The sequence below is a fragment of the Orycteropus afer genome, unplaced genomic scaffold, assembly GCF_000298275.1.
Source record: "Orycteropus afer afer isolate SDZICR_OR568_19922 unplaced genomic scaffold, OryAfe1.0 scaffold00028, whole genome shotgun sequence".
NCBI lineage: Eukaryota > Metazoa > Chordata > Mammalia > Tubulidentata > Orycteropodidae > Orycteropus > Orycteropus afer.
In genome coordinates, this window is record NW_006921615.1 from 17,456,588 (window position 1) to 17,478,687 (window position 22,100).

Here is a 22,100-nt window from a genome sequence, read left to right on the forward strand (position 1 = left end):
CAGGTCCTGTTTGCAACCGATCATGGGGATAGTGCAGGCCCAGGCGGCATTTTGTTCTGTTGTGCTTGGGGTCACCATGAGTTGCAGCCTGACTCAACAGCAACTAACAACAACAACAACAAAAGTTTACATGTATTCATCTCTGTTTCTTCACTAGACTCTCAATTCTTAAACCCAACAGAACAACACATGTTTCTATTAATCTACTGAAACTGCATTCTCCAAGATTATGAATCCTCAAAACAAGTTCCTATTTCTTAGTCTTCAGTTTCCGTGGTATCTCTATGCCAACCAATGCTAAAAGCACCATCTTTTTTGGTTGCCTGATGAAATATTATCCAAGTTTTCCTGTTCATTTTTCAGTTGTCTCTATTTGGTTTGTTTTGCAATTCCTTTTCCTATTTCCTAAAAAATATGGGTATACCTATCTCCAAGTCTCATTCATGCCATCCTATGCTGCCTCTTATAATTAACTATTCTTTGTGAGTTTGCCATGTCTCCCTGACTTGATTGTTAGCTGCTCAAAGGTTAGGGATAATGTCTCATATTTCTTTAAGATATTCAGAATAACAATTTGCTCATAGCTGCTCAGGAAACATTTGTCGTTTGATTGACAAATGGTAGATCAGACTAAATAAATAGATTAGGAGACATTAGCATAAAAGTAATAACCAAATATAAAAAAAGGTGAGTTTATTCAAGTCAATATATAAGCAAAAAGGCAAATTACTTCAGAAATAAACACTTAATACCAAAAGAATTCAATAAATTATGTGTTCTTCTACATTTATTGTCTTATACTGACAGAAATAGTTGGAGGAAAAGGAAATCACAGGAAGGAACAAGGGAATAAATTCATTTCTAGCACTTGCTGATACACAAATTATTTAAATTATTATTTTAAATTATAGTACTATAGTCTAGGGAGCTCTGGTAGTGAAGTGCCTAAGGCACTTGACTGCTAACCAGAAGGCTGGCAGTTCAAATCCACCAGGCACTACTCGGAAGGAAGGTTGGGCAATCTACTTCCATAGTGATACTGCCTCAGAAACCCAAGCTATGAGTTGGGTCCCACTTCACAGCACATAACAACAACAACAACACTATAGTCTAATGCAGACTCCTTTATATATATGTGGTTAGGTACCTTCAATTGGTTCTGACTTACAGCAATCCTGTGTACAACAGAACGAAACACCATCCAGTACTACTCTATCCTCACAATCATTGATATGTTTGAGCTTCTTGTTACAGAAACTGTGTCTGTCAATCCATCTCATTGAGAGTCTTCCTCTTTTATGCTGACACACATTTACCAAGCATGATGTCCTTCTCCAGGGACTGGTCCCTCCTAACGACATGTCCAAAGCATGTGAGATAAAGTCTTGCCATCCTCCCTTCTAAGAGTATTCTAAAAGTACTTCTTCCAAGATAGATTTGTTCATTCTGCAGGCAGTCCATGATATATTCAATGTTTTTTGCCAACACGATAATTCAAAAGTATAAATTCTTATTAGGTCTTCCATAGTCATTATCCAGATTTTGCTGCCTATGAGACAATTGAAAATATTATGGCTTAGGTCAGAGGCACTTTAATCCTCAAGGTGATATCTTTGCTTTTTAACACCTTAAAGAGGCTTTTTGCAGCAGATATGCAAAAATACAATATGTCATTTTATTTCTTGACTATTGCTTCCATGGTCATTGATTGTGTGTCCAAGACAAATGAAATCCCTGTGACAACTTCAATTTTTTCTCCATTTATCATGATTTTGTTTACTGGTCCAGTTGTGAGGATTTTGTTTTCTTTGTAATGAGGTGTAATCCACATGAATATGTATAGTTTTTGATCTTCGTCAGTAAGTGCTTCAAGTCTTTTTCACTCTCAGCACGCAAGGTTTCGTCATCTGCATATCACAGTTTGTTAAAGAGTCTTCCTTCAATTCTGATGCCATGTTATTCTTCATATAGTCCAGCTTCTTGGATTATTTACTTAGCATGCATATTGTATAAATATGGTGAAAGGATACAACTCTGATAAAATATTTCCTGACTTTGAATCATGCAGTATCCCCTTGTTCTGTTCAAATGGTCTATGTACAGGTTCTGCATAAGCACAGTTAAGTATTCTAGAATTCCTACTCTTTGTAATGTTATCTATAATTTGTTATGATCCACATAGTTGAATGCCTTTGCACAGTCAATGAAACATAGGTAGGATGTTCCGAGTCCAAGATGGCCTACTAGGCAGATATATTATCCAGACCCTCTGAAACAAAGACTCGAATAAACAAGGGAGATGGCAACAGTTGACAATCCTGGATCCCGGAGCTTCAAAAGAAAGGATAAAGAAGTAGAGCCAAAGAGAGGACAAGACTGAATGAAAACAGTGAATAAGTAGCAGTAAACTGCTAACTGTCTCAGCATGGCCATTTTGAATCATTGCAAGCAATATTCTGATCCAAACAGGAATCAGAAAACCAGCTCCACTTGCCCAGAACTGAACCAACACCCATATTGGTGATCAGGAGACCAGAGAGGTATGTCCTCTCCCCTTACCTTTCACAACTGGTGATCAGAGATATGGTCCTCCCCACCTTCACCCACTCACCCACCCAAAGACTGGGCCAACTCCCCCCAACTGCCAGTACCAGGCTGCTTTTTTTAAAAAAAAAAAAAAATTTAACTTTCTGCTTAGGTTCTTCCATCCTTCTGTCTTCCCTAAGAGGAGGATTCCTTCTCTCACTGCCAACACTGTTAGCAGTACCTGTGCCTACCTCTGTTTAGTTGGAAATGTGTGTCCTGGCAGAGCAAGTACTGCATTCCTATGCACTGGTGATTGGTAGCTGACACTTTGCGCAGTACTATGCTACTATTTTTTTTTTCTTTCTTCCTTTTTTTGTTCTTTTTTCCTTCTTCTTAGTTCTTCCCTCTTCTCCCCCTTGTTTTCCTTGTCTTTATTTTCTTTTACTCCTTCCTCTTCACACTTTATCTTTTCTTTTCTATTTCTTTTTACCCCTCCCACCCCCATGGACAGCAGCACCTGTTGGCACCCCTCCGTGGACAGCAGTGTAAGCTCTCCCAGAGTGAGCCCAGCATTCCTACTGCAGCCATGCTTGACAACTAAAGCTGCACCATTTTTCCTTATCTTTTTTTTTCTTTTTCTTTCTTTCCTTCTTCTTAGTCCTCCCTTCTCTCCCCTCCTTTTTTTCTTTTTCTCCCACTTCCTCCTACCATTTTTTTCTTTTCCTTCTTCTTTTTTTTAACCCATCTGAGTGAGTACCTTTCCCCTCCACACTTCCACATTCAGTTATGCCACCCCTGATCCTCCATGTTCAGTGGTGTGTGCTCCCACAGATCAAGTGCCACATTTCCACCACAGCCATGTTTGGTGGCTATCACACCAGTACTGTGCTACATTTGTTTCTTGAATTTGTTGTTTGTTTTTCTTCCTTTTCTGTTTCTTCTTTTCCCTTTTCCTCTTTTTCTTTCTTCTAAGATATTCCTTCTTCCTTCCCTCCCTGTTTTTTTTTTTTTTTCTCTCTTCTCTCCCCTTTTATTCTTTTATCTTTCCTCAGAAGTTGACAGCCAATGACCCAACCCAAACATACCCAACCATACATACCTGCTGCTCCACCTTCTGGGCAAGTGCCACTGCCCACTCCAGCACTGCTGGACCAATGATAGACAGTGACAACACCCACCCAGCCTACCCACAGCTACTCTGCATGATCAGTGATTAGAGACACATTCCCAAACTCCCACCTACTACTAAATCTACCCATAGACAGATGATTAGCATCCCAGTGCTGCCAAACTAACAACCAGAGTAACACAAATGCCATGTTGCCCAGCTATATTAAAACAGTAAAAAACAAAAAATCAGGGTGAAGCAAACCGACATACAATAAATAAATTAATACAATAACACTACAGTATCATGGAGACAGCAGACAATTCAAATCACGTGAAAAAAAGACAAGATGCCTCAAACAAATGAACAAAGTACAGGGCCAGAAAATCTTCTGGAGGAAAAAAAGCTAGTGGGATTACCTGATAAGGAATTCATAAAAATTATGTTTAGGTACTTTAATGGATTGAGAGAAAGTTCAAGGAAACACAGACAAAATCAAGGAAAATATAGACAAAATTCTAGAAAAATTCAAAAAATCAATACAAGAACAAATCGACAAAATAAATGGAAAATTAGAAAACATACAAAAACAACAAATAGAAGCCCAGAAGATTAATACTAAAATTTCAGATATGGATAATGCATTGGAAGGACAAAGGAGTAGAACTGAATCAATGGAACACAGAATTAGTGAGATTGAACACAAACCTCTCAACACCAATCTGTTGGTGGAACAACCAGAAGAAAAGAATGAAAAATGATGAAGAAAGCTTAAGATTCATTTGGGACACCATGAATAACTTATGTGTGATTGGAATTCCAGAACAGGAAGAGAGTTTAAAAAAAAAAAAAAAAAAAAGCACCAAGAAAATTGCTGAAGATTTGTTGGAAGAAAACTTCCCTAATATCATGAAAGATGAGAAGATATGCATTAAAGAAGCTCAATGAACTGCAAATAGGATAGATCCCAAAAGAAAATCAGCAAGATATATCATAATTAAACTTTCCAAAACCAAAGACAAAGAAATAATCCTAAGAACAGTTCAGGAAAAACAAAAAGTCACCTACAAAGGAGAACCAATGAGACTGAGCTCTGATTTCAACAGAAACCATGCAGGGAAGAGGGCAATGGGTAACATATATAAAACATTGAAAGAAAAATATTGCCAACCAAGAATTATATATCCAGCAGAATTGTCTCTCAACTATGATGGTGAAATGAAGACACTGTCAAGTAAACAGAAATTAAGAGATTTGCAAAAAACAGAACAACCTTACAAAAAATGCTAAAAGGAGTCCTTCAGACAGAGAACCACCAGTGGCATACAACAGCTGAAGATTAAGATATACGACAACATCACCTGGAAATCAACCCAGATATAAAAGTATCAAAAATAAAATAAATGTACAAGAGGGAAAATAGGGAACCAGAGATGCCAGTTTGTAAATGATAACTACAAAGCAAAAAGAGGGAATAAATGATGTAGTTACATAACTTCCAAATGGAGAGAAAGTCAAGACAATATCAATACAGAATAGAATGGTTTAAAGTTGGGAAGATAATAATAAATGACAATGTAACCTCAAAGAAAGTTAATAAACCTTCACATCACAATAAAAAGAAAAATCATAACTCTGTAAACACTAAAATAATAGCAGGTTAACAGGGGTGGGAGGGGAAGAGAAAGAAAATCACCAACTAGAAGGTAGGTACATATTAACCAAAAAACAATCAAACTCACTGCCATTGAGTCAATTCCAACTCATAGGGACCCTTCCTTAAGTTTCTGAGGCGGTATCTCTATGGAAGTAGATTGCCCAGTCTTCCTCCCAAGGAGTAGCTGGTGGGTTTGAACTTCTAGCCTTTTGAGTAGCAGTCAAATGACTTAGGCACTATGCCACCAGAGCTCCCACATATTAACTTGGGTGAAGGGAAATGCAATAACAATAAGGCAGAGGTCAGCTCAAAAAATGTCAAGGCAGTGGGAGACACAGGGGAAGCACAAGATTTGAAGGTTAACAGTGGTGAATAATATTACATACACAATCCTGCAATAATAGTAATAACAGTAATTTGTGAATGGATTCATAGCCAGACACTCAATTTGAACAAGGGTGGGAAGGAGAATGGGACTCCATCCACAAATATATATAGGTTTGACAGAGGTTATATACTGCAAATATATCTTTGAATGTAGTAGAGCATACAGGGGGGACAAGTTATGAAAACATCTTACTTGTAATGAAATATTTTAAGGGAATGAGTCACTGAGCATGGAGGATTAGGGCCATAGTCTTGAGGAGACACTAAGGTCCACAAAGACAGTGTCCTATATTCCACTTTGGTAAGTAGTGACTAGAGTGAATAAAATCAAAGAGGCAAGGCAACAATTAGTCCAGAAGACTAAAAGATCACATGAACCCCAGCCTCCACAACACTGAGACCAGAAGAACTAGATGGTGCCCAGCTACCACTGCTCACTGCTCTGAAAGGCATCACAATAGGAGTTCTCAGAAATAGTGAGAAAAATGTGGAACAAAACTCAAAATCATGAAAAGACCAGGCTTATTAGTATGATGAAGACTGATAGAACCCCCAAGACTATGGCCCTTAGACACCTCTGAAGATAGGAACTGAACTTAACTCTGTGACATAACTTTCAGCCATAAGAAAAACAGGCCTACAAGGCTAACAGTGATACCAGAAGAGTATGTACTCATGAGGACGATCAAGCATATGAAATCAAGAGGACAGCATTTGCCCAAGGATAGAGCTAGGATGGCAAGAGAGGATGGGAAGGAAGGATGAAGGGAAGGGGTAGGTGTAGGGAGGAAATGAGAAGAATGTTACAGTGTGAAAAGTGTAGTAAATGTCACAAAACAGAATGTGTATCGATTGTTGAATGGAAACCCAATTTGCTCTGTAAACTTTCACCCAAATCACAATTAAAAAAAAAGAAAACAAATAAAACAGAGGTACACATCTTTCTGGTATTCTCTGCTTTCAGCTAAGATTCATCTGACATCTGGAATGATATCCCGCATTCTATGTCCTCTTCCAAATTGAGTTTGAATTTCTGGCAGTTGCTTGTCAAAGTACTGCTGCAACCGTTTTTGAATTATCTTCAGCAAAAACTATTATGTGATATTAATAATATCGCTTGATAATTTCTTCATTCTATTGGATCATCTTTGGAATGGGCACAAATATGGTTCTCTTCCAGTCGGGTGGCCAGGTAGCTGTCTTCCAAATTTCTTGGCATAGACAAGTGAGCACTTCTAGAGTTGAAACATCTCAGTGGGCTTTCTGTCAATTCCTGGAGCCTTGTTCTGCTAGTGCCTTCAGTGCAGCTGGACTTCTTACTTCAGACTATTGATTCTTGATCACATGTTACCTCCTGAAATGGTTGAACCTGGACCAGTTCTTTTTGAAAAATGACTTTTTGTTCATTCCTTTTCCCTTGATGCTTCCTGCATCATTCCATATCTTGCTCATAGAATGTTTCAATAACGCAACCCGAGGCTTAAGTTTTTTTTCTTCAATTCTTTGAGCTTGAGAAATCCTGAGCATGTTCTTCACTTTTAATTTTCTGACGCCAAATCTTTGCACATTTCACCATAATATTTTACTTTATCTTCTTGAGCTGCCCTTTGAAATCTTCTGTTCATCTCTTTAACATCACCATTTCTTCATTCGCTTTAGCTACTCTATGTTCAAAAGCAAGTTTCAGAGTCTCTTATGACATTCCTTTTGGTCTTTTCTTTCTTTCTTGTCTTTTTAATGACCTTTTGCTTTCTTCATATATGATGTCCTTTATGTCATTCCACAACTTGTCTGGTGTCAATGCATCAAATATATTCTTGAGATGGTCTCTAAATTCAGGTGTGATATACTCAAGGTCATACTTTGGACTTGTTTAAATTTTCTTCAGCTTCAACTTGAACTTGCATATGTGCAGTTGATGATCTGTTCTGCAATCAGCCCCTGACCTTGTTCTGTCTGATGATATTGAGCTTCTCCACCATGTCTTTCCACAGACAATATGACTCCTGTGTATTCCACCCAGCAAAGTCCATGTGTATAGTTGCCATTTTTGTTGTTGAAAAAAGGTATTTGCCATAAGTCATTGGTCTTACAGAACTATATCATGTTATCTCCAGTGTCATTTCTATCACTAAGGCCATGTTTTCCAACTACTAGTCCTTCTTTGCTACCATCTTTCACATTCCAAACACCAGTAATTATAAATGCATTTTGATTGCCTGTTTGATCAATGTCAGACTGAAGAAGTTGGTAAAAATCTTTAATTTCTTTATCTTTGGCATAACGGTTGGTTCATAATTTTAATAATAGTCATATTAACTGGTCTTCCTTGTAGGCATATGGATTTTATACTATCACTGACAGCATTGCACTTAAGGATAGATCTTGAAATTTTCTTTTTGGCCATGAATGAATCACCATTCCTCTTCAATTTGTAATTCTCAGCATTGTAGACCATAGAATTATCCAGTTCAAAATGCCCAATTACCAGTCCATTTCAGCTCACTAATGTCTATGATACTGATTCATACATTCCATTTCATTTTCAACAACTTCCAATTTTCCTAGATTCATACTTCTTACATTCCACATTCCACTTATTACTGAATGTTTGCACTGTTTGTTCTCATTTTGAATTGTGCCACATCAGCAAATAAAGGTACTGAAAATCTAATGCAGATTATATGTATGTGTGTGTTTTCTGTGTGTGTGTACATACAGTAAATTAAGGGGATACATAAACACAAGACATATATACACACATACATGTGCACACACACACACACACAATTAGTGTTACCAAAATAATTCATTTGCATTCCCTGAATTTAAAAGTATTTTATACTCTATTTCATAAGGACCATAATAGATGGATCAAATCTTATTAGTACATTAGTCAGAAGTCCTAAATAGATCTTCACACTTATACCAGAATTTGTACAGAAGGCATTCACCTCAGTGACCTTAAATTTGACTCTTCATTCACCCAGCCTTATTTATTTCCAGCCCAGTTCTAAATAAAAAGACCAGAGTTACCTAGCCTTAAAGTGTTGACCTGACCTCAGGTAATGACCTATCTATGGAAATCTTTAGATAGTTATTGGAATGCTCTTTATCTGGGAGAATGGGATTGCCATAAAACAGACCTGTGGACCACTATGGAGAAGACTTTAGTCCTAAACTGTGTCCTGAGTGGCTTGAGGAGAGGTCTTCTGGGGGATAGGTCTCCATCTGCATGTCCCTACTTTTGTCTTCCCAGGTGTGTTTCTACCCCAGGCACTAATTAGGGATATGGCAAATAAGGGATCCTTAGCACAGACATTTGCTACAAGTGCATTGTCATACCGCTGCCTCTGCCTAACCAGATGGAAGTAATTTAGTTTAAATGGTAATTGTTAACTCTTCATATGTGAAAATATACTGAGCCCCTTTATTCTCTCTAAACCTCATTTTTTTTGTATTTCATAAAATAAAATAATCCAAGAATCCTTCAAGCTATTAAAAATTATGATTCTAGGAATTACAGTAATTAAGTTCATTATCCTTATTTTAGTGAGGATAATTATTTTTGTTTATTGTTTCCATGTTCTTCTCTCTCATAGTAAAGTTTTCATCTTGTTAATGTTGTTGTAGTTATGTGCCATTGAGTCAGACCTGACTCATAGTAACCTCTTCTTGGGTTTCCAAGGCAGTATCACTACGGAAGTAGATTGCCCAACCTTCCTTCTGAGGAGTGGCTAGTGGGTTTCAACCACCAGCCTTCTGGTAGTCATGACTATTTCACCATTTTGTATTTTCCTTGGGTCTGGGCCTCAGCCAGGTCATGTCAAGTGTTCTCAAAATCTACAATCTTAAGATCTTTCAACCTGTGGGGAAGATGTCATCTGGATATAAAGACACTTTCAACAGTGACTACCCAAACCACCTTTCAGAGTTTTATAAAGCCAGAGTATATGAGTAAATGTGAATATGATAGTTTGATATGGATGACTAGATAACCTCCAGTATAACCTAGATATTTAAAAAGTTGCAGTGACCTATTAATTTTCTTGGCTTTTGTATCCTGACCAGTGTAACCTGTATCTGGTACATTTGATTAGTATGGGCATCAAGAGGTAGGCATAAACACCTTTCCAGCATTCTTTACCCTCACACAAAAGTCTGGCTAGCTGCTTTCAGTCTACTGTACTCTGTCTGAAGCATCCTGGTACCTAAAAAATGCAATTCCCAAGTTGCATCAATAACTACATGATTCTCTAGTTTTACAAGCAGAAATTATTTGCCACTTCCTTCTTTCTTTTGGTGATTCATCATTGATAGTAGGTTGATAGTGAATAAGATTCATCATTGATAGTGAAAGTTCTGTTCTCTGGTTTTGAAGTTGAAAGAGGGTAGCTCAAGTCAGCCCAAGTAAAGAGGAATAGGTTGAGCCAATAATCCTACTTCATTGTTTCAATCCTATAATAATATACTGCATGGTAACTCTTTATTATGGCACTAAGGAAAGAAGCCTAGTATTTTACCAACCTTAATAAATGCCTAGACTACTATTATTATAGGTACTCAATGCTTGCCCAGTTCATTGTCCCACTCTGTCGCTTACCACCTCATCACCCTCCACAACCATTTGTGTCAGGCGTATTTAACACCTCACTTTGCTCCTTGTTTTCTTCCTACAGACACAAAGGACATGAGTGAATTAGAGAGTGAAGGCTTCTTTGCTTTGCATCACCGCCGAGGAGCCATCAAGCAGGCCAAAGTCCACCATGTCAAGTGTCATGAGTTCACTGCCACCTTTTTCCCACAACCCACTTTTTGCTCCGTTTGCCATGAGTTTGTCTGGTACAGTAATTTGGCATTTCACTTCAAGTTTCAGGTTATGCATTTTGTTGCATTCTCTTCGTTGGCCTGGCTTGGCATGGCCCATGTTAAGGGAATGTGCTGGAATGAGTATTACAGAAAAGTTTTCAGGGACCTCTCCTGGATTGGGAATCTTAAAAGGATGTCATTCAATAAAAGTTCTTCAATTTGTGGCTTCTGTAGAAAATAAAGCCAAGAAAGGGTCAAAGAGCTTTAGTTTCTGATTAAATGGAAGGCTGCTGGAGATGAGAGGGCAGGAACAAAAGAGGAAGACATCTTTATTTTAAGTACAGTTTTGCAGTAAAAACTTCTACCATCTCAACAGACCAACTTTATTGGTACTACCCTTTGCAATAGGCAGCACTTTCCCCTTGGAAATGATGGATTTTAATTGTTCACAGAGCTCTAAGGTATCTTAAACTGAACTGAACTCACTGCCATCAAGTCACATTTGACTCATAGCAACCCCCCTTGGGTTCTGAGATGGTATCTCTCAAACAGAGATTGGGTTAAGCCTCAGGAACCACGTAGCAAAGGCTATGGTAAAGTGGAGACTAAAAATGACTCCTATTTTCAGTTCCTGGATTCCTTGCCTCTTAACAGGATGCTCTTCCCTTTGGGCTACTACAGAATTATTAATGCTTACCCATGGCATCTAAAGATAAAATGGACTTCTAGTGAATTTTCATCTATCTGTTTTTATCTAATTACTTGAAATGCCTTCCTTTCTCGATAGCAGTGAGTTTGGATTTTTTGTTTGTTTGTTTGGTATTCAGGAATTTGTCTTAAACTTAGAACTTTATTGGTTGCAAATATTACCAGACATTGAAAAAGATAAAAAATAAATTTTACAGATAGCATTGTTCATCTATAGTAAGTTCAGTGAGACGATGCATTTTTAAATGTAGGGCATGGAAATTTGCTCATAGATCCATGCTTCATTTTCTGTCAGGCATTTTAATTTCTGTATTATTTGTTTGGAAAGCACTCAAAGGAAAAGGAAATCAGCAGCTCCTCATTATTTAATTCTCAGAATTTTAACAAAGCAGCTTGAAATAAAACACCATGTTGGCAAATGATACACAAGGGCCGGTGATCAGAAAATGCTCTTTGATAGTAGAGAGTTGTGAGATCTTGTTTGTCTTTTAAATGTCTTTGGTGCTGCTGTTGACTCTAACAGCCAAATAAATCTATTTGTTCTATTGCAGGGGTCTGAACAAACAGGGCTACCAGTGCCGACGTAAGTAAGAAGGATTCTTATTATAGTTTCATTGTTCTTTTTATTTAGTGGTTCCCTAAACTTCTGCAGATCTTAAGCTGTATTTATTTCTTCTCAGAATGCAATGCAGCAATTCACAAGAAGTGTATTGATAAAGTTATAGCTAAGTGCACAGGATCAGCTATCAATAGTCGAGAAACCATGGTGCGTATTTAGATTTCTCTCTTTGTCTGAAGTATGATAACTTTATCTTAACTCTAAATTTTACAGCCTACTGATTGTTTTTAATAATGCCTTAACTTGAATCATTAAGTTTATCAATAAACATCTATCTCCCTAAAACCCTTTCCTCTTCAGTAATGACTGCTACTGACTTAGCAAACTAAGGATTGAATAAGCAAAACACAGTAAGAATTTTAATAACTCTACTGTTACCAAAAATATATTACAGAAAATGGGCCAAAAGCACAGTTTTGATAGTTATATGAAAACTAACCTTGCAGCGTCTCCAACTAGAAGTGACCATTAAAGAATAAATACGTGCTAATGACTACAGAACACAAAGGAAATATAAGAATTTTTACAAGGTTAGTAAGAGATAGTAAAAGAAGTAGGATTCTTGTACAGGAACAGAGAAGGCAAATTGGTTGAATTTATCCAGAGCAGAATTTATTCTAAAATTTAGAGCCAGAAAGGGATAATCACATATTACAAGTGATCCTACAAAGTGTCAAAGAAGTTCAACTACATTGTCCAAGTTCAGTCAGCTGTATGTCTCAGAGATGGGACCAAAATTCAAATCTCCATCTCTGAGACCAGCGGTTTTATTGTTGTGGTTGTTTTCTATTTAAATTATCTTGCCACCTCCCAACCTGCTCTCTATCTCCTTTACTTGATGCCTTCAGCTTTCCTAGAAAAATTACAAATTGTGTACTACTGTTAGCCTCGATAGCTAACAGGACCCCTGGCACAAAGAAAAGTATTCAGGAACTGAGTAAAATGAATGAATATTTGTGGTAATGTTATGTTCTCTGAAGAGCTTCTCATTTCTTGATCACTCAAAGGGATGTCTTCTCTGGAGTCCTTTTGTGCCCTTTCATCTAGAGTAAGCAAAATAGAATGAGAGCCACATATGTAATTTAAAATGTAATGGTCACATGAAATAAAAGAAATAAGGAACATGTCAAATTAATGTTAAAATATATTTTATTTAAACCAGTATATCCAAATATTTTCTATTCAATGTAGTATCAGTAGTTAAAAACTGAAATATTTTACATTCTTTTTTTTCCCATGCAAGATCTTCCATTCTGACTCACCACCTCTCAAGTGTGCACCAGCCATGTGTGGTTATGTAGCTATGTGGCTGATTTATTGGAAAGTGCAGATCTGGAGTCTTCTTTAGCCAGACTTTGAAATTCTTGGGCCCAGGTTCAAGATTAGAAGAGGAAGCCTTCTCTTCTGGACCTTGGCATAGTGTTGTTGTTGTTGTTGTTATTTGCTGTCAAGTCGGACCCGACTCATAGCGACCCCTCCTTGTGTTTCCGAGGCGATATCACTATGGAAGTAGATTGCCCAACCTTGGCATAATAATAGTTCATATTTACACTGTGGAAAATGAAATAGGTTCTGATCATTATTATTTTTTTTTTTTCTTATCTACAAATGACTAAAGTAGGTGCTGAGCAGCTTTTAAATTACTCAGTTATAAACAGCAATTCTAAAGACCCTAAAACAAACCAAAGTCATTGTAATTGTCAAGTCAATTCTGACTCATAGCAACCTTGTAGGACAAAGTAGAGCTGCTCCATAGGTTTTCCAAGGATATAAATCTTTATGGAAGCAGACCCCCAGATCTTTCTGCTCAAACCAACAACTACTAGGTTAGTAGTCAAGCATTTTTAACCACTGTGCCAACAGGTTCCTAAAAGACCCAATATTGACCATTATCCACAGCAGGAACATTATGTTTGTGAATAAAGCTTCTTTGCTGTACACATATGTAAATGAAATGTTTACTTTAAAATGTCTACAGAGATTATAGACTTAACTAAATTAACCTTTTTATACTGCACAAAAATATTTGTATACTTATTAGAAGCTAAATAGATATATGTATGTGATGTTTGATTTAAAAATAACATGTTTGTTTTTAAAAAAATCCCACTATATTTCTACCACTAGCTTTCCTCTCTCATCTCATATCTCCCTGTCCCCCAAATCATCATCTTTGTTAATGATTAAACTAATTGGGTGGTGCAAAAACTATTAACCTAAAGTTGTCCATTCAGATCCACCCTGCAGTGCCAAAGGAAAAAGATCTGGCACTCTGCTTCTGTGAAGATCAAAGACAAGGAAGCCCTCTGGAGTAGTTCTACTCATGGGGTCGTCAAGAATCATAATTGACTTGATGGCAATAGATATACAGTGAAACCTGTTACAGCTAGAACTCTATGGGACTGCCTTATTTTTCCAGGCCGTGGAGGTTTTCCCCTTTAACAGGATGTAGTCTTTCCACTTTTCTATCACTCTATTAGTAGAAAATATTTGAGTTTTCCCTCAGATAGCCTTCATTTTATACAGGTTCCAGCTTTTGTAGGTTTTACTCTATATGGAGAGAGAGAAATAATTGGAGAGTTCAGGCTCTAATTCTTAGAAATTAGAGCCAAGCTCATAGAAAACCCAGTTCACTGAATTGCTGTGTGCTCTAGGCAAGTTTCTTGTTCTCTCTATGTTTAATTTCCTCATCTGTCAATCAAGGATTAAATGAGGCTACTTCCAATGGGATGTTGTGTGAGGATTATATGAGATATCACATACATATGAGATAGTACATGTGACATTTTTCTGCACAGCACCTGGCAAGAACTGTTGCCACCTCAGTTCATGTATGAAAGGTGTGAAAGTGCTTTGAGCATCAAGCTCTCCTAGTAATAAACTCATAGCAATACTTCCTCTTGAGGAGGCAATCTTTAATATCTTCCCAAGGTCAAAGCATTAGTTCAGGGCTTAAAGAGGAAAGGAAATATTTATATTACAGCGAAAAGGGAAGTACAATGTTTACTTAGCTTCCATTTAAATAAATAGTCCTAGTCCCCTCTTCCTGAAACATTAGCCCTTCTTTACTAATATCTCAGACTTCAGCTGTCTCCAGGTTACTTGATACATGTGCATCACAAGTTTGCCTCTTATCTGGAAGAGCTAATTCTGTCTGCCTTCTTTGGACCTGACTATAACACTTGGCAAGAACTAATCAAGGACCACTGGTGACACAATAAGGGGCTTTGGTAGTGCAGTGGCTAAGGATTCAACTGCTAACCAAAAGGTCGGTGTTTTGGGCCCACCAGCCACTCCATGGGAGAAAGATGAGGCAGCATGCTTCTATAAAGATTTACAGCCTTGGAAATCCTGTGGGGTCACTATGAGTTAGAATCAACTTGATGACAGTTGGTTTTTTGGTTTTCTTGGTGACAAAGTGGTTAAGTGCTCAGCTGCTAAGCAAAAGGTTGGCAGTTCAAACCCACTAGGTCCTCCATGGGAGAAAGATGTAGCAGTATGCTTCCATAAAGATTACAACTTTGGAAACCTTACAGGTCAGTTCTACTCTGTCCTATAGGGTCAATAGGAGTTGGAATTGACTCAACAGCAACAGACAAAGGCAATGGGTAATGGTAACAGGTGTAACCTTGACAAGTAAGAGTTATTATTTAAAATACACATGGCTCCAGTGACTTGACTATTTTAAATGTTAGTTATGCTAAAGTGTCTGCTAAGACATCAAACGTGGGGAACCCAAGGACATAGTATATAATCACACGTTCTCCCCTTCTTTCAGTTTCACAAGGAGCGGTTCAAAATTGACATGCCACATCGATTTAAAGTCTACAATTACAAGAGCCCGACTTTCTGTGAGCACTGTGGGACTCTGCTGTGGGGACTGGCAAGACAAGGACAGAAGTGTGATGGTGAGTGTACGTTAGGTGAAATGGGTGTTGGCCCCATTACAGACCCATGCTAGGGGGATATTCACAACTTCATGGATTGCACAGGGAAAAGGCTGAAAGGTATCTATAAATAGCTGAGACGAACCCCATAATCTTGAAGAAGGTCTTCCTGGAACAATAAGCCACTGCTGTTTTTTTCCTTCTGTCTCACAATACTCTAACACTCTTTCATCCCAGAAAAGGCAAAGTGAAAACAAGTTCAGGTTAATAAGGTCAAGGCTCCTGGCCTATTGCCTCCTGTTGTACCATAGCCTTGGGGAAAAGTGCAAGACTGGAATCCTTTTTAATTCTGCCCTGACCTGCTGTTTCCTGTACATTCTGGATCTCCCCCTTCTTAATTTTAGCACATCTGGCTGTGTTATGTCTCTGCCATTACCCTCGCACCAGCAGATAAATTCTTTTTTTTCAGTCCCACCAAGCAGCAAGGCCAGCACATTGACTTGGTTGATGATCCTGCACAGAGGAATTATTGTTGTGACTTAAGTTTTGAGAGTATAGTCCCAAACAGTACTGTGAACTGAGAGTGGCCAGTAAAAGGCCATGTCCAGCTCTGAACATCATGTCTCTTCTCCGATCTTTCCTCAAAGGCTAGGGATTAGAGTAGAGCCCAAGCCTGAAATTCTTTACCAATGGAGTTATTCAGGCCTACCCTGCTCAAAAAAGAAAAAAGAGAACAATTTTCTTGATATAACACTTCAAGTTGCTAAGACAATTAAAAAAAAAACTCACTGCTGTCAAGTTGGATCTGACTCAAAGTGACCCACCCCTCCTTGGGTTTCCAAGGCAGTATCACACTACAGAAGCAGATTGCCCAACCTTCCTTCTGAGGAGTGGCTGCTGGTTTGAACCACCAGCCTTCTGGTCAGCCAGCAGTCAAAGAAAACTGACAAAGCATCTCTGCATAAGGATTGAGGACAAGGTTGGAGATGGGGTCTATATAATACACTCATAAAAGTAGGGCATCTCCTGCAGAAAAGACCTTTTTTAAAAAAGTTAATTATTAAATATAAGTCATTTTCTTTTCTCTTCAAGGTTCTATTTTAATTTATGTTGCTAACTATTGTAAATCTTTTTTTTTTCCCATTTTTATTTATTTATTTATTTTTATTTTTGCAGTTTCCTCCCTTCCCTCCCACCCCTGGTAACCAACAAAGAAATTTTCCTTCCATATATAAACCTTTCCTTGACTTTTCACAATAATGAACTAAGACAGTGTTTGTCCTTCTGTGATTAACTTATTTCATTCAGCATAATGTCCTCCAAGCTCATCCATGTTATGCAGTGTTTTGCAGATTTGCCATTCTTCTTTAGTGTTGCATAGGATCCCATTGTGTGTATGTACCATAGTTTGATTATCCATTCTTCTGTTGATGGGCACCTAGGTTGTTTCCATTGTAGTTGTGTTGTTGTTATGTGCCTTCAAGTTCTTGTCTCTGCCCATAGTGACCCCTCCTTGGGTTTGTGAGGCAGTATCACTACAGAAGTAGATTGCCCAATCTTCCTTCTGAGGAGTGGCTGGTGGGTTTGAACCTCCAACCTTCTGGTTAGTAGTCAAGTGCCTTAGGCACTATGCCACCGGAGCTCCCAGGTTGTTTCCATTAGACTATTATAAATCTTATCTTTTAAGTGATAGGTGTGGTGGACTTATCTTAAGCAGTATCTTAAGGTGGAGGATTATCTTAAGCAGTCTCCTGTTCCTCATTCCAACTATTTTCACATGTCTGGTGGTACCTGGAGCCACATGTTAAAGGAGGCTAGAGGAGTAAATCATCACCTAAGGTAAAAATGACATGTAGTCAAAATTAACCTTCACAATGCCTTCATAGCCCCAAAATACCACTTCTGCATTTTTCTCTATACATTTGTCCAAGAACACCTAGCACATGAGTATAGGCACAGTATTGTATAGTATAGGAACCCCTGGGTGACACAAACGGTTAAGTGCCTGGCTACTAACCAAAAGGTTGGTGCTTCAAATCCACCCAGAGGCACCTCAGAAGAAAGGCCTGGTGGTCTCAAACCAAAAAAATCAGCCATTAGAAACTCTATGGAACATCATTTTACTCTGGTACATGTGGGGTCACCATGAGTCAGAGTTGACTTCCATGGCATCTGATTTGGTTTCAATTTTATTATTTAGTATATAATAGAGAGTTTATAGGCAAAGTTTAATTTCACAACTTATATAAAAAGAAACACCAGGAATCAAATTCTTACCTGGTGAGAGTCCTGTGTTGGTCTCACTGTTCATGATTTCCTTTTTCTGGAGCTCAGGCCCCCATTTGCTGAGGTCAGGCTCATCCTGACAGTGTGATTACCTCTACAGCTTAGAACTTCCATGAAGATTCCTTGGCATTATTTCACAGCTCATAGGCCCTGCTTTGTTCTGTTCTTTTTTCCTAACATTCTTCCTTTCCCATTCCATTCTCTTCCCCCTTCTCTTCTACGACCTTCATTTTGATAGCTCCCTCCCTTTTTCTTTTGTCCCCTTTTCTTTCCCCTTTTTCCTTCCCTCCCTTTCCTTCCCCATTTCATTTCTGTTTTTGCTCCCTCCTTCCTCAACCACCTGCCTAGTTTCCTCAGCTCTGTTCACCTCCACATGCATTTGCCCTCACCTCTTGTTTCTTCTCATTCTCTTCTCTAGTTCTCTTTCTCCCCCTTCTTTGCCACACTCTCATTTTTTATCTTGTCTTCTCATAAACCATCTTCTTAAGTAGAGCCCTCTCTTGCTCTCACCTTGTCTTCGCTCTTCAATATAATCCCCATGAAAATAATAATCGAAAGGGACATTTTGCATTCAGAGAGATCCAGCTATCACGTGATAGGTTAGTAACAAAAACCTGAGATGGCACAAATTGTTAAGTGCTATGGAAAGGTTAGAGATTTGAACCCACTCCAGGGGAAAAAGGCCTGGTGATCTGCTTCCATAAAGATTACAGCCAAGAAAACCCTATGGGGCAGTTCTTCTCTGCCACATGGAGTGGTTATGAGTTGAAATCAGCTCCACGGCACCCAACGAACAACAACAATACATTACCATAGTAGGGATGGTGGCTTTCCTCACAACTGTGTATCAGAGACAAGCGCAGATCTGGCTACAATTTTAAGGAGGAAGAAAGATCTCGATTCTGTTGTGCTAGTCATCACTGACTGCCTTGCTTTGTGTTTCAATAATGAGTAAGGAAATGTTACAGCTTCGTAAACAACTCCAGTGTGAGTTGTGCTGATGACCACAGAATTCAAGAGGGTAGAAGGAACACCATTAGAAGCAGCATCTTTATTATGTTAAAGACTTATTTTTTTTACTCCCTGTTTATCCCTCCTCCTAGTCCTCGGTAAGTGCTAATGTACTTTGGTCTCTATGCTTTTGCCCAGTCTAGATATTTCATATAAGTGGGATCATACAATATTTATCTTTTTGTATCTGGCTTATTTCATGCAGCACAATGTCTTCAAAGTTCATCCAAGTCATAGTATGGATCAGAACTTCATTTCTTTTTATGACTGAATAATATTACATTATATGGACATATCACATTTTGTTTATCCATTTATCTGTCATTGGGTACTTGGGTTGTTTTCACATTTTGGCTATTGTGAATTATGTTAAAGGTTTTTAATATACATGAAAGATTTTATTTCAAGTGGATTTTTGTGAAAGTATCTACGCATCTACATTAGGATAAGAATTTTACTAATTGACATAGAAAATACTGTTTTGTTATGAATTACTGAGAAAGAATAATCTAGTTAAATTAAAGGGGAAGGCTGCTAAAATTTCACCTAAGTATTTTAGTACACATTTCAATGTAGTAAATAACAAAGATGAAAAAGAAATTGTATTCGTTGAGTACCTACTTGATCTCAGACACTGTGTTCCTTTCACACGAAAGTGCTAATAGGCATATAATATTATAACTGTATGATTGTATATAGCTTCTGCTGCCTAGTTCCACTTGAATAATCATTATTTATGTAGGTTTTTTGAATCAGGTAGTACTTGAGATTACAATTTTGTCAGTTGGAGTTTGGAAATCATCTTAGATCTTTTTTTTCATTGTAATGTAATATCTCATAATTTTTTATCAAATTAATGATAAAATATTATGGAATAATTGTCCTTTGCACAGACACACATTACACACATTCATCCCTATACAGAAGGATCAGATGGGCACAGTAAGTGGAAGTTAGTTCTTTAAAAAAAAAAAAAAAAAAGCTGCCATTGAGTCAATTCCACTGCCTGGTGACCCCAGGTGTATCAGAGTAGAATGTGCTCCACAGGACTTTCAGTGGCTGATTTTCAGAAGTAGATCACCAGCTCTTTCTTCTGAGGCACCTCTGAGTGGACTCAAACCTCCAACCTTTCAGTTAGTAGCTCAGTTAGTCATTTGCACCACCCGAGACTCCCTTAGTCCTTTAGCATGCCATTTTCAGGACTGATGAAGCAGAATACTCCCCCGTGTGAGTCATAGAATCTGAAAGCTAGAAGCCCATGGATCCTTTAGCTCAGTGCTCTGGATCTGTAGACTGAAGCCCATAGAGAGTGCGGGACCAGCTCAAGATCATGCAGTGTCCGTGAGAGCTTGGTAGTTGTGACCAGCACTCCACCCAAGTCTCCTTCCTTCCAACTCCCATGCTCTGGCCTCAAAAACTTGCTCCTCTCAGGTACTTCCCACTCCTCATTCTTTTTCTTTGGTAAAATCTAGCATAACATATAATTTTAAGAAATGAAAGAAAACTTTGGTTCTTTTTTGAGCTTCTTTTTTATAAGTATATAGTAGATAGGAATTTAAGCCATCAACTCAGATGTATAAGAAATATTCCCTTTTTTATAACCTTTAAATCAACTTAGTTGGGACTCTAAAGCCCAATCTTGCCAGGGGAAATTTCTATAATGAGCCTTCCCTGGTAGTGCAATGATTTTAAATACTCAGCTGCCCACCAAAAGGTTGTCAGTTCAAACCTACCCAGTGGCTCCACAGGAGAAAAACCTGGCAATCTGTTCCTGTAAAGCCTAGGTGACCCTATGGGGCAGCTTTACTCTGTCATATGGGGTTACTACAAGTCAAAATCAACTCAACAACAACAACAACCCTTCTTATAATCACACAAGATTTTGAGAGGCTTATATACAGGTGCCTGAAAACTGGATAAAGACCTCTAATACCCTGTTTTCAGGTTGCCACTGAGATCCTTGTCATCCAGGTCTACAGTGGTCCCTTAAAGCCTGTTGCTTTCTGTTTCTGCATCACATGTACAGCTTTGTGATTCATTCTTTTTTTTTTTTTTTTTGGTCAAAGCTAGAATCCCATGCCTAGGGTCGTGTCTCCCTAGGTACACCATACCCTCTACCTCTCCTGACATTGCATGCTAGTGAAAAGAGTGTCCCTGCACTCCTAAACCCACCCACCACTTCCAGTCTAAGAGAGCTGAAGGGGCACTTCCCTTTCCTTGTCTCTTTCCCTCTGTGATCTCAGAAGCCTCTGCCCAGTTTCCTCCCCTTGAGGATACCTAACAGGTGGCCTCAAGTTTCAGTCCACTCACATATCTGAGGCAGAAATAACATAACCTGTCTTCCCACAAGAGATTGCCTGGGAAGAAGGAGGAGGGGAACAGGGAATGAAAACCACCACTTAAGAAGAAATTATTATTATTATTATTATTCATCAACAAACTTTTCTGCCACAATTAGAAATTTTAATAATTATTCTGGAGAGGTTGTATTGCTTGCTTTTAACTGGGTCTTCATATCATATGACCTCCTTAAGACATAATGTCCTGTTTCTACAAAACAATCTCCATTCACTTTTCTTCCTCTTTGCTGCTGCATTGCACATGAGAAATATGGTGTAATGTTTTCTGTACAGCTCTTCTTGCTGTTGTTGTTAGGTGCCATCAAGTTGGCTCTGACTCATAGTGACCCTATGTGCAACAGAACAAAACATTGCCCAGTCCTGCACCATCTTCACAGTCCTTGCTATGCTTGAGACCATCACTGCATCCATCTCATTGAGGGTCTTCTGCTTTTTCACTGACCCTCTACTTTACCAAGCATGATATCCTTCTGCAGGGAATGGTCTCTTCTGACAACATGACCAAAGTAGATGAGATGAAATCTGGCTATTCTTGCTTCTAAGGAGCATTCTGACTGTACTTCTTCTAGGACATATTTGTTCATTCTTCTGGCAGTCCATGATATTTTAAGTATTCTTCACTAACACCACAATTCAGAGGCATCAATTCTTTGGTCTTCTTTATTCATTGTCTAGCTTTCACATGCATACAAGGCTATTGAAAATACCATGGCTTGGGTCAGGTGTACCTTAGTCTTCAAAG

At 38.3% G+C, this 22,100-nt stretch overlaps 1 protein-coding gene across 1 annotated transcript in view; it reads left to right on the plus strand.

The window, feature by feature from the left end:
* Positions 1 to 22,100, plus strand: part of PRKCQ (protein kinase C theta) — a 120,770-nt gene that overhangs the window by 19,371 nt on the left and 79,299 nt on the right. Inside the window, exons 4-7 of the mRNA XM_007935450.2 lie at positions 10,358 to 10,520; positions 11,747 to 11,778; positions 11,876 to 11,961; positions 15,593 to 15,722. Of these exons, the coding sequence (XP_007933641.1) occupies positions 10,358 to 10,520; positions 11,747 to 11,778; positions 11,876 to 11,961; positions 15,593 to 15,722 (411 nt within the window). The remainder of the gene's footprint in view (positions 1 to 10,357; positions 10,521 to 11,746; positions 11,779 to 11,875; positions 11,962 to 15,592; positions 15,723 to 22,100) is intronic.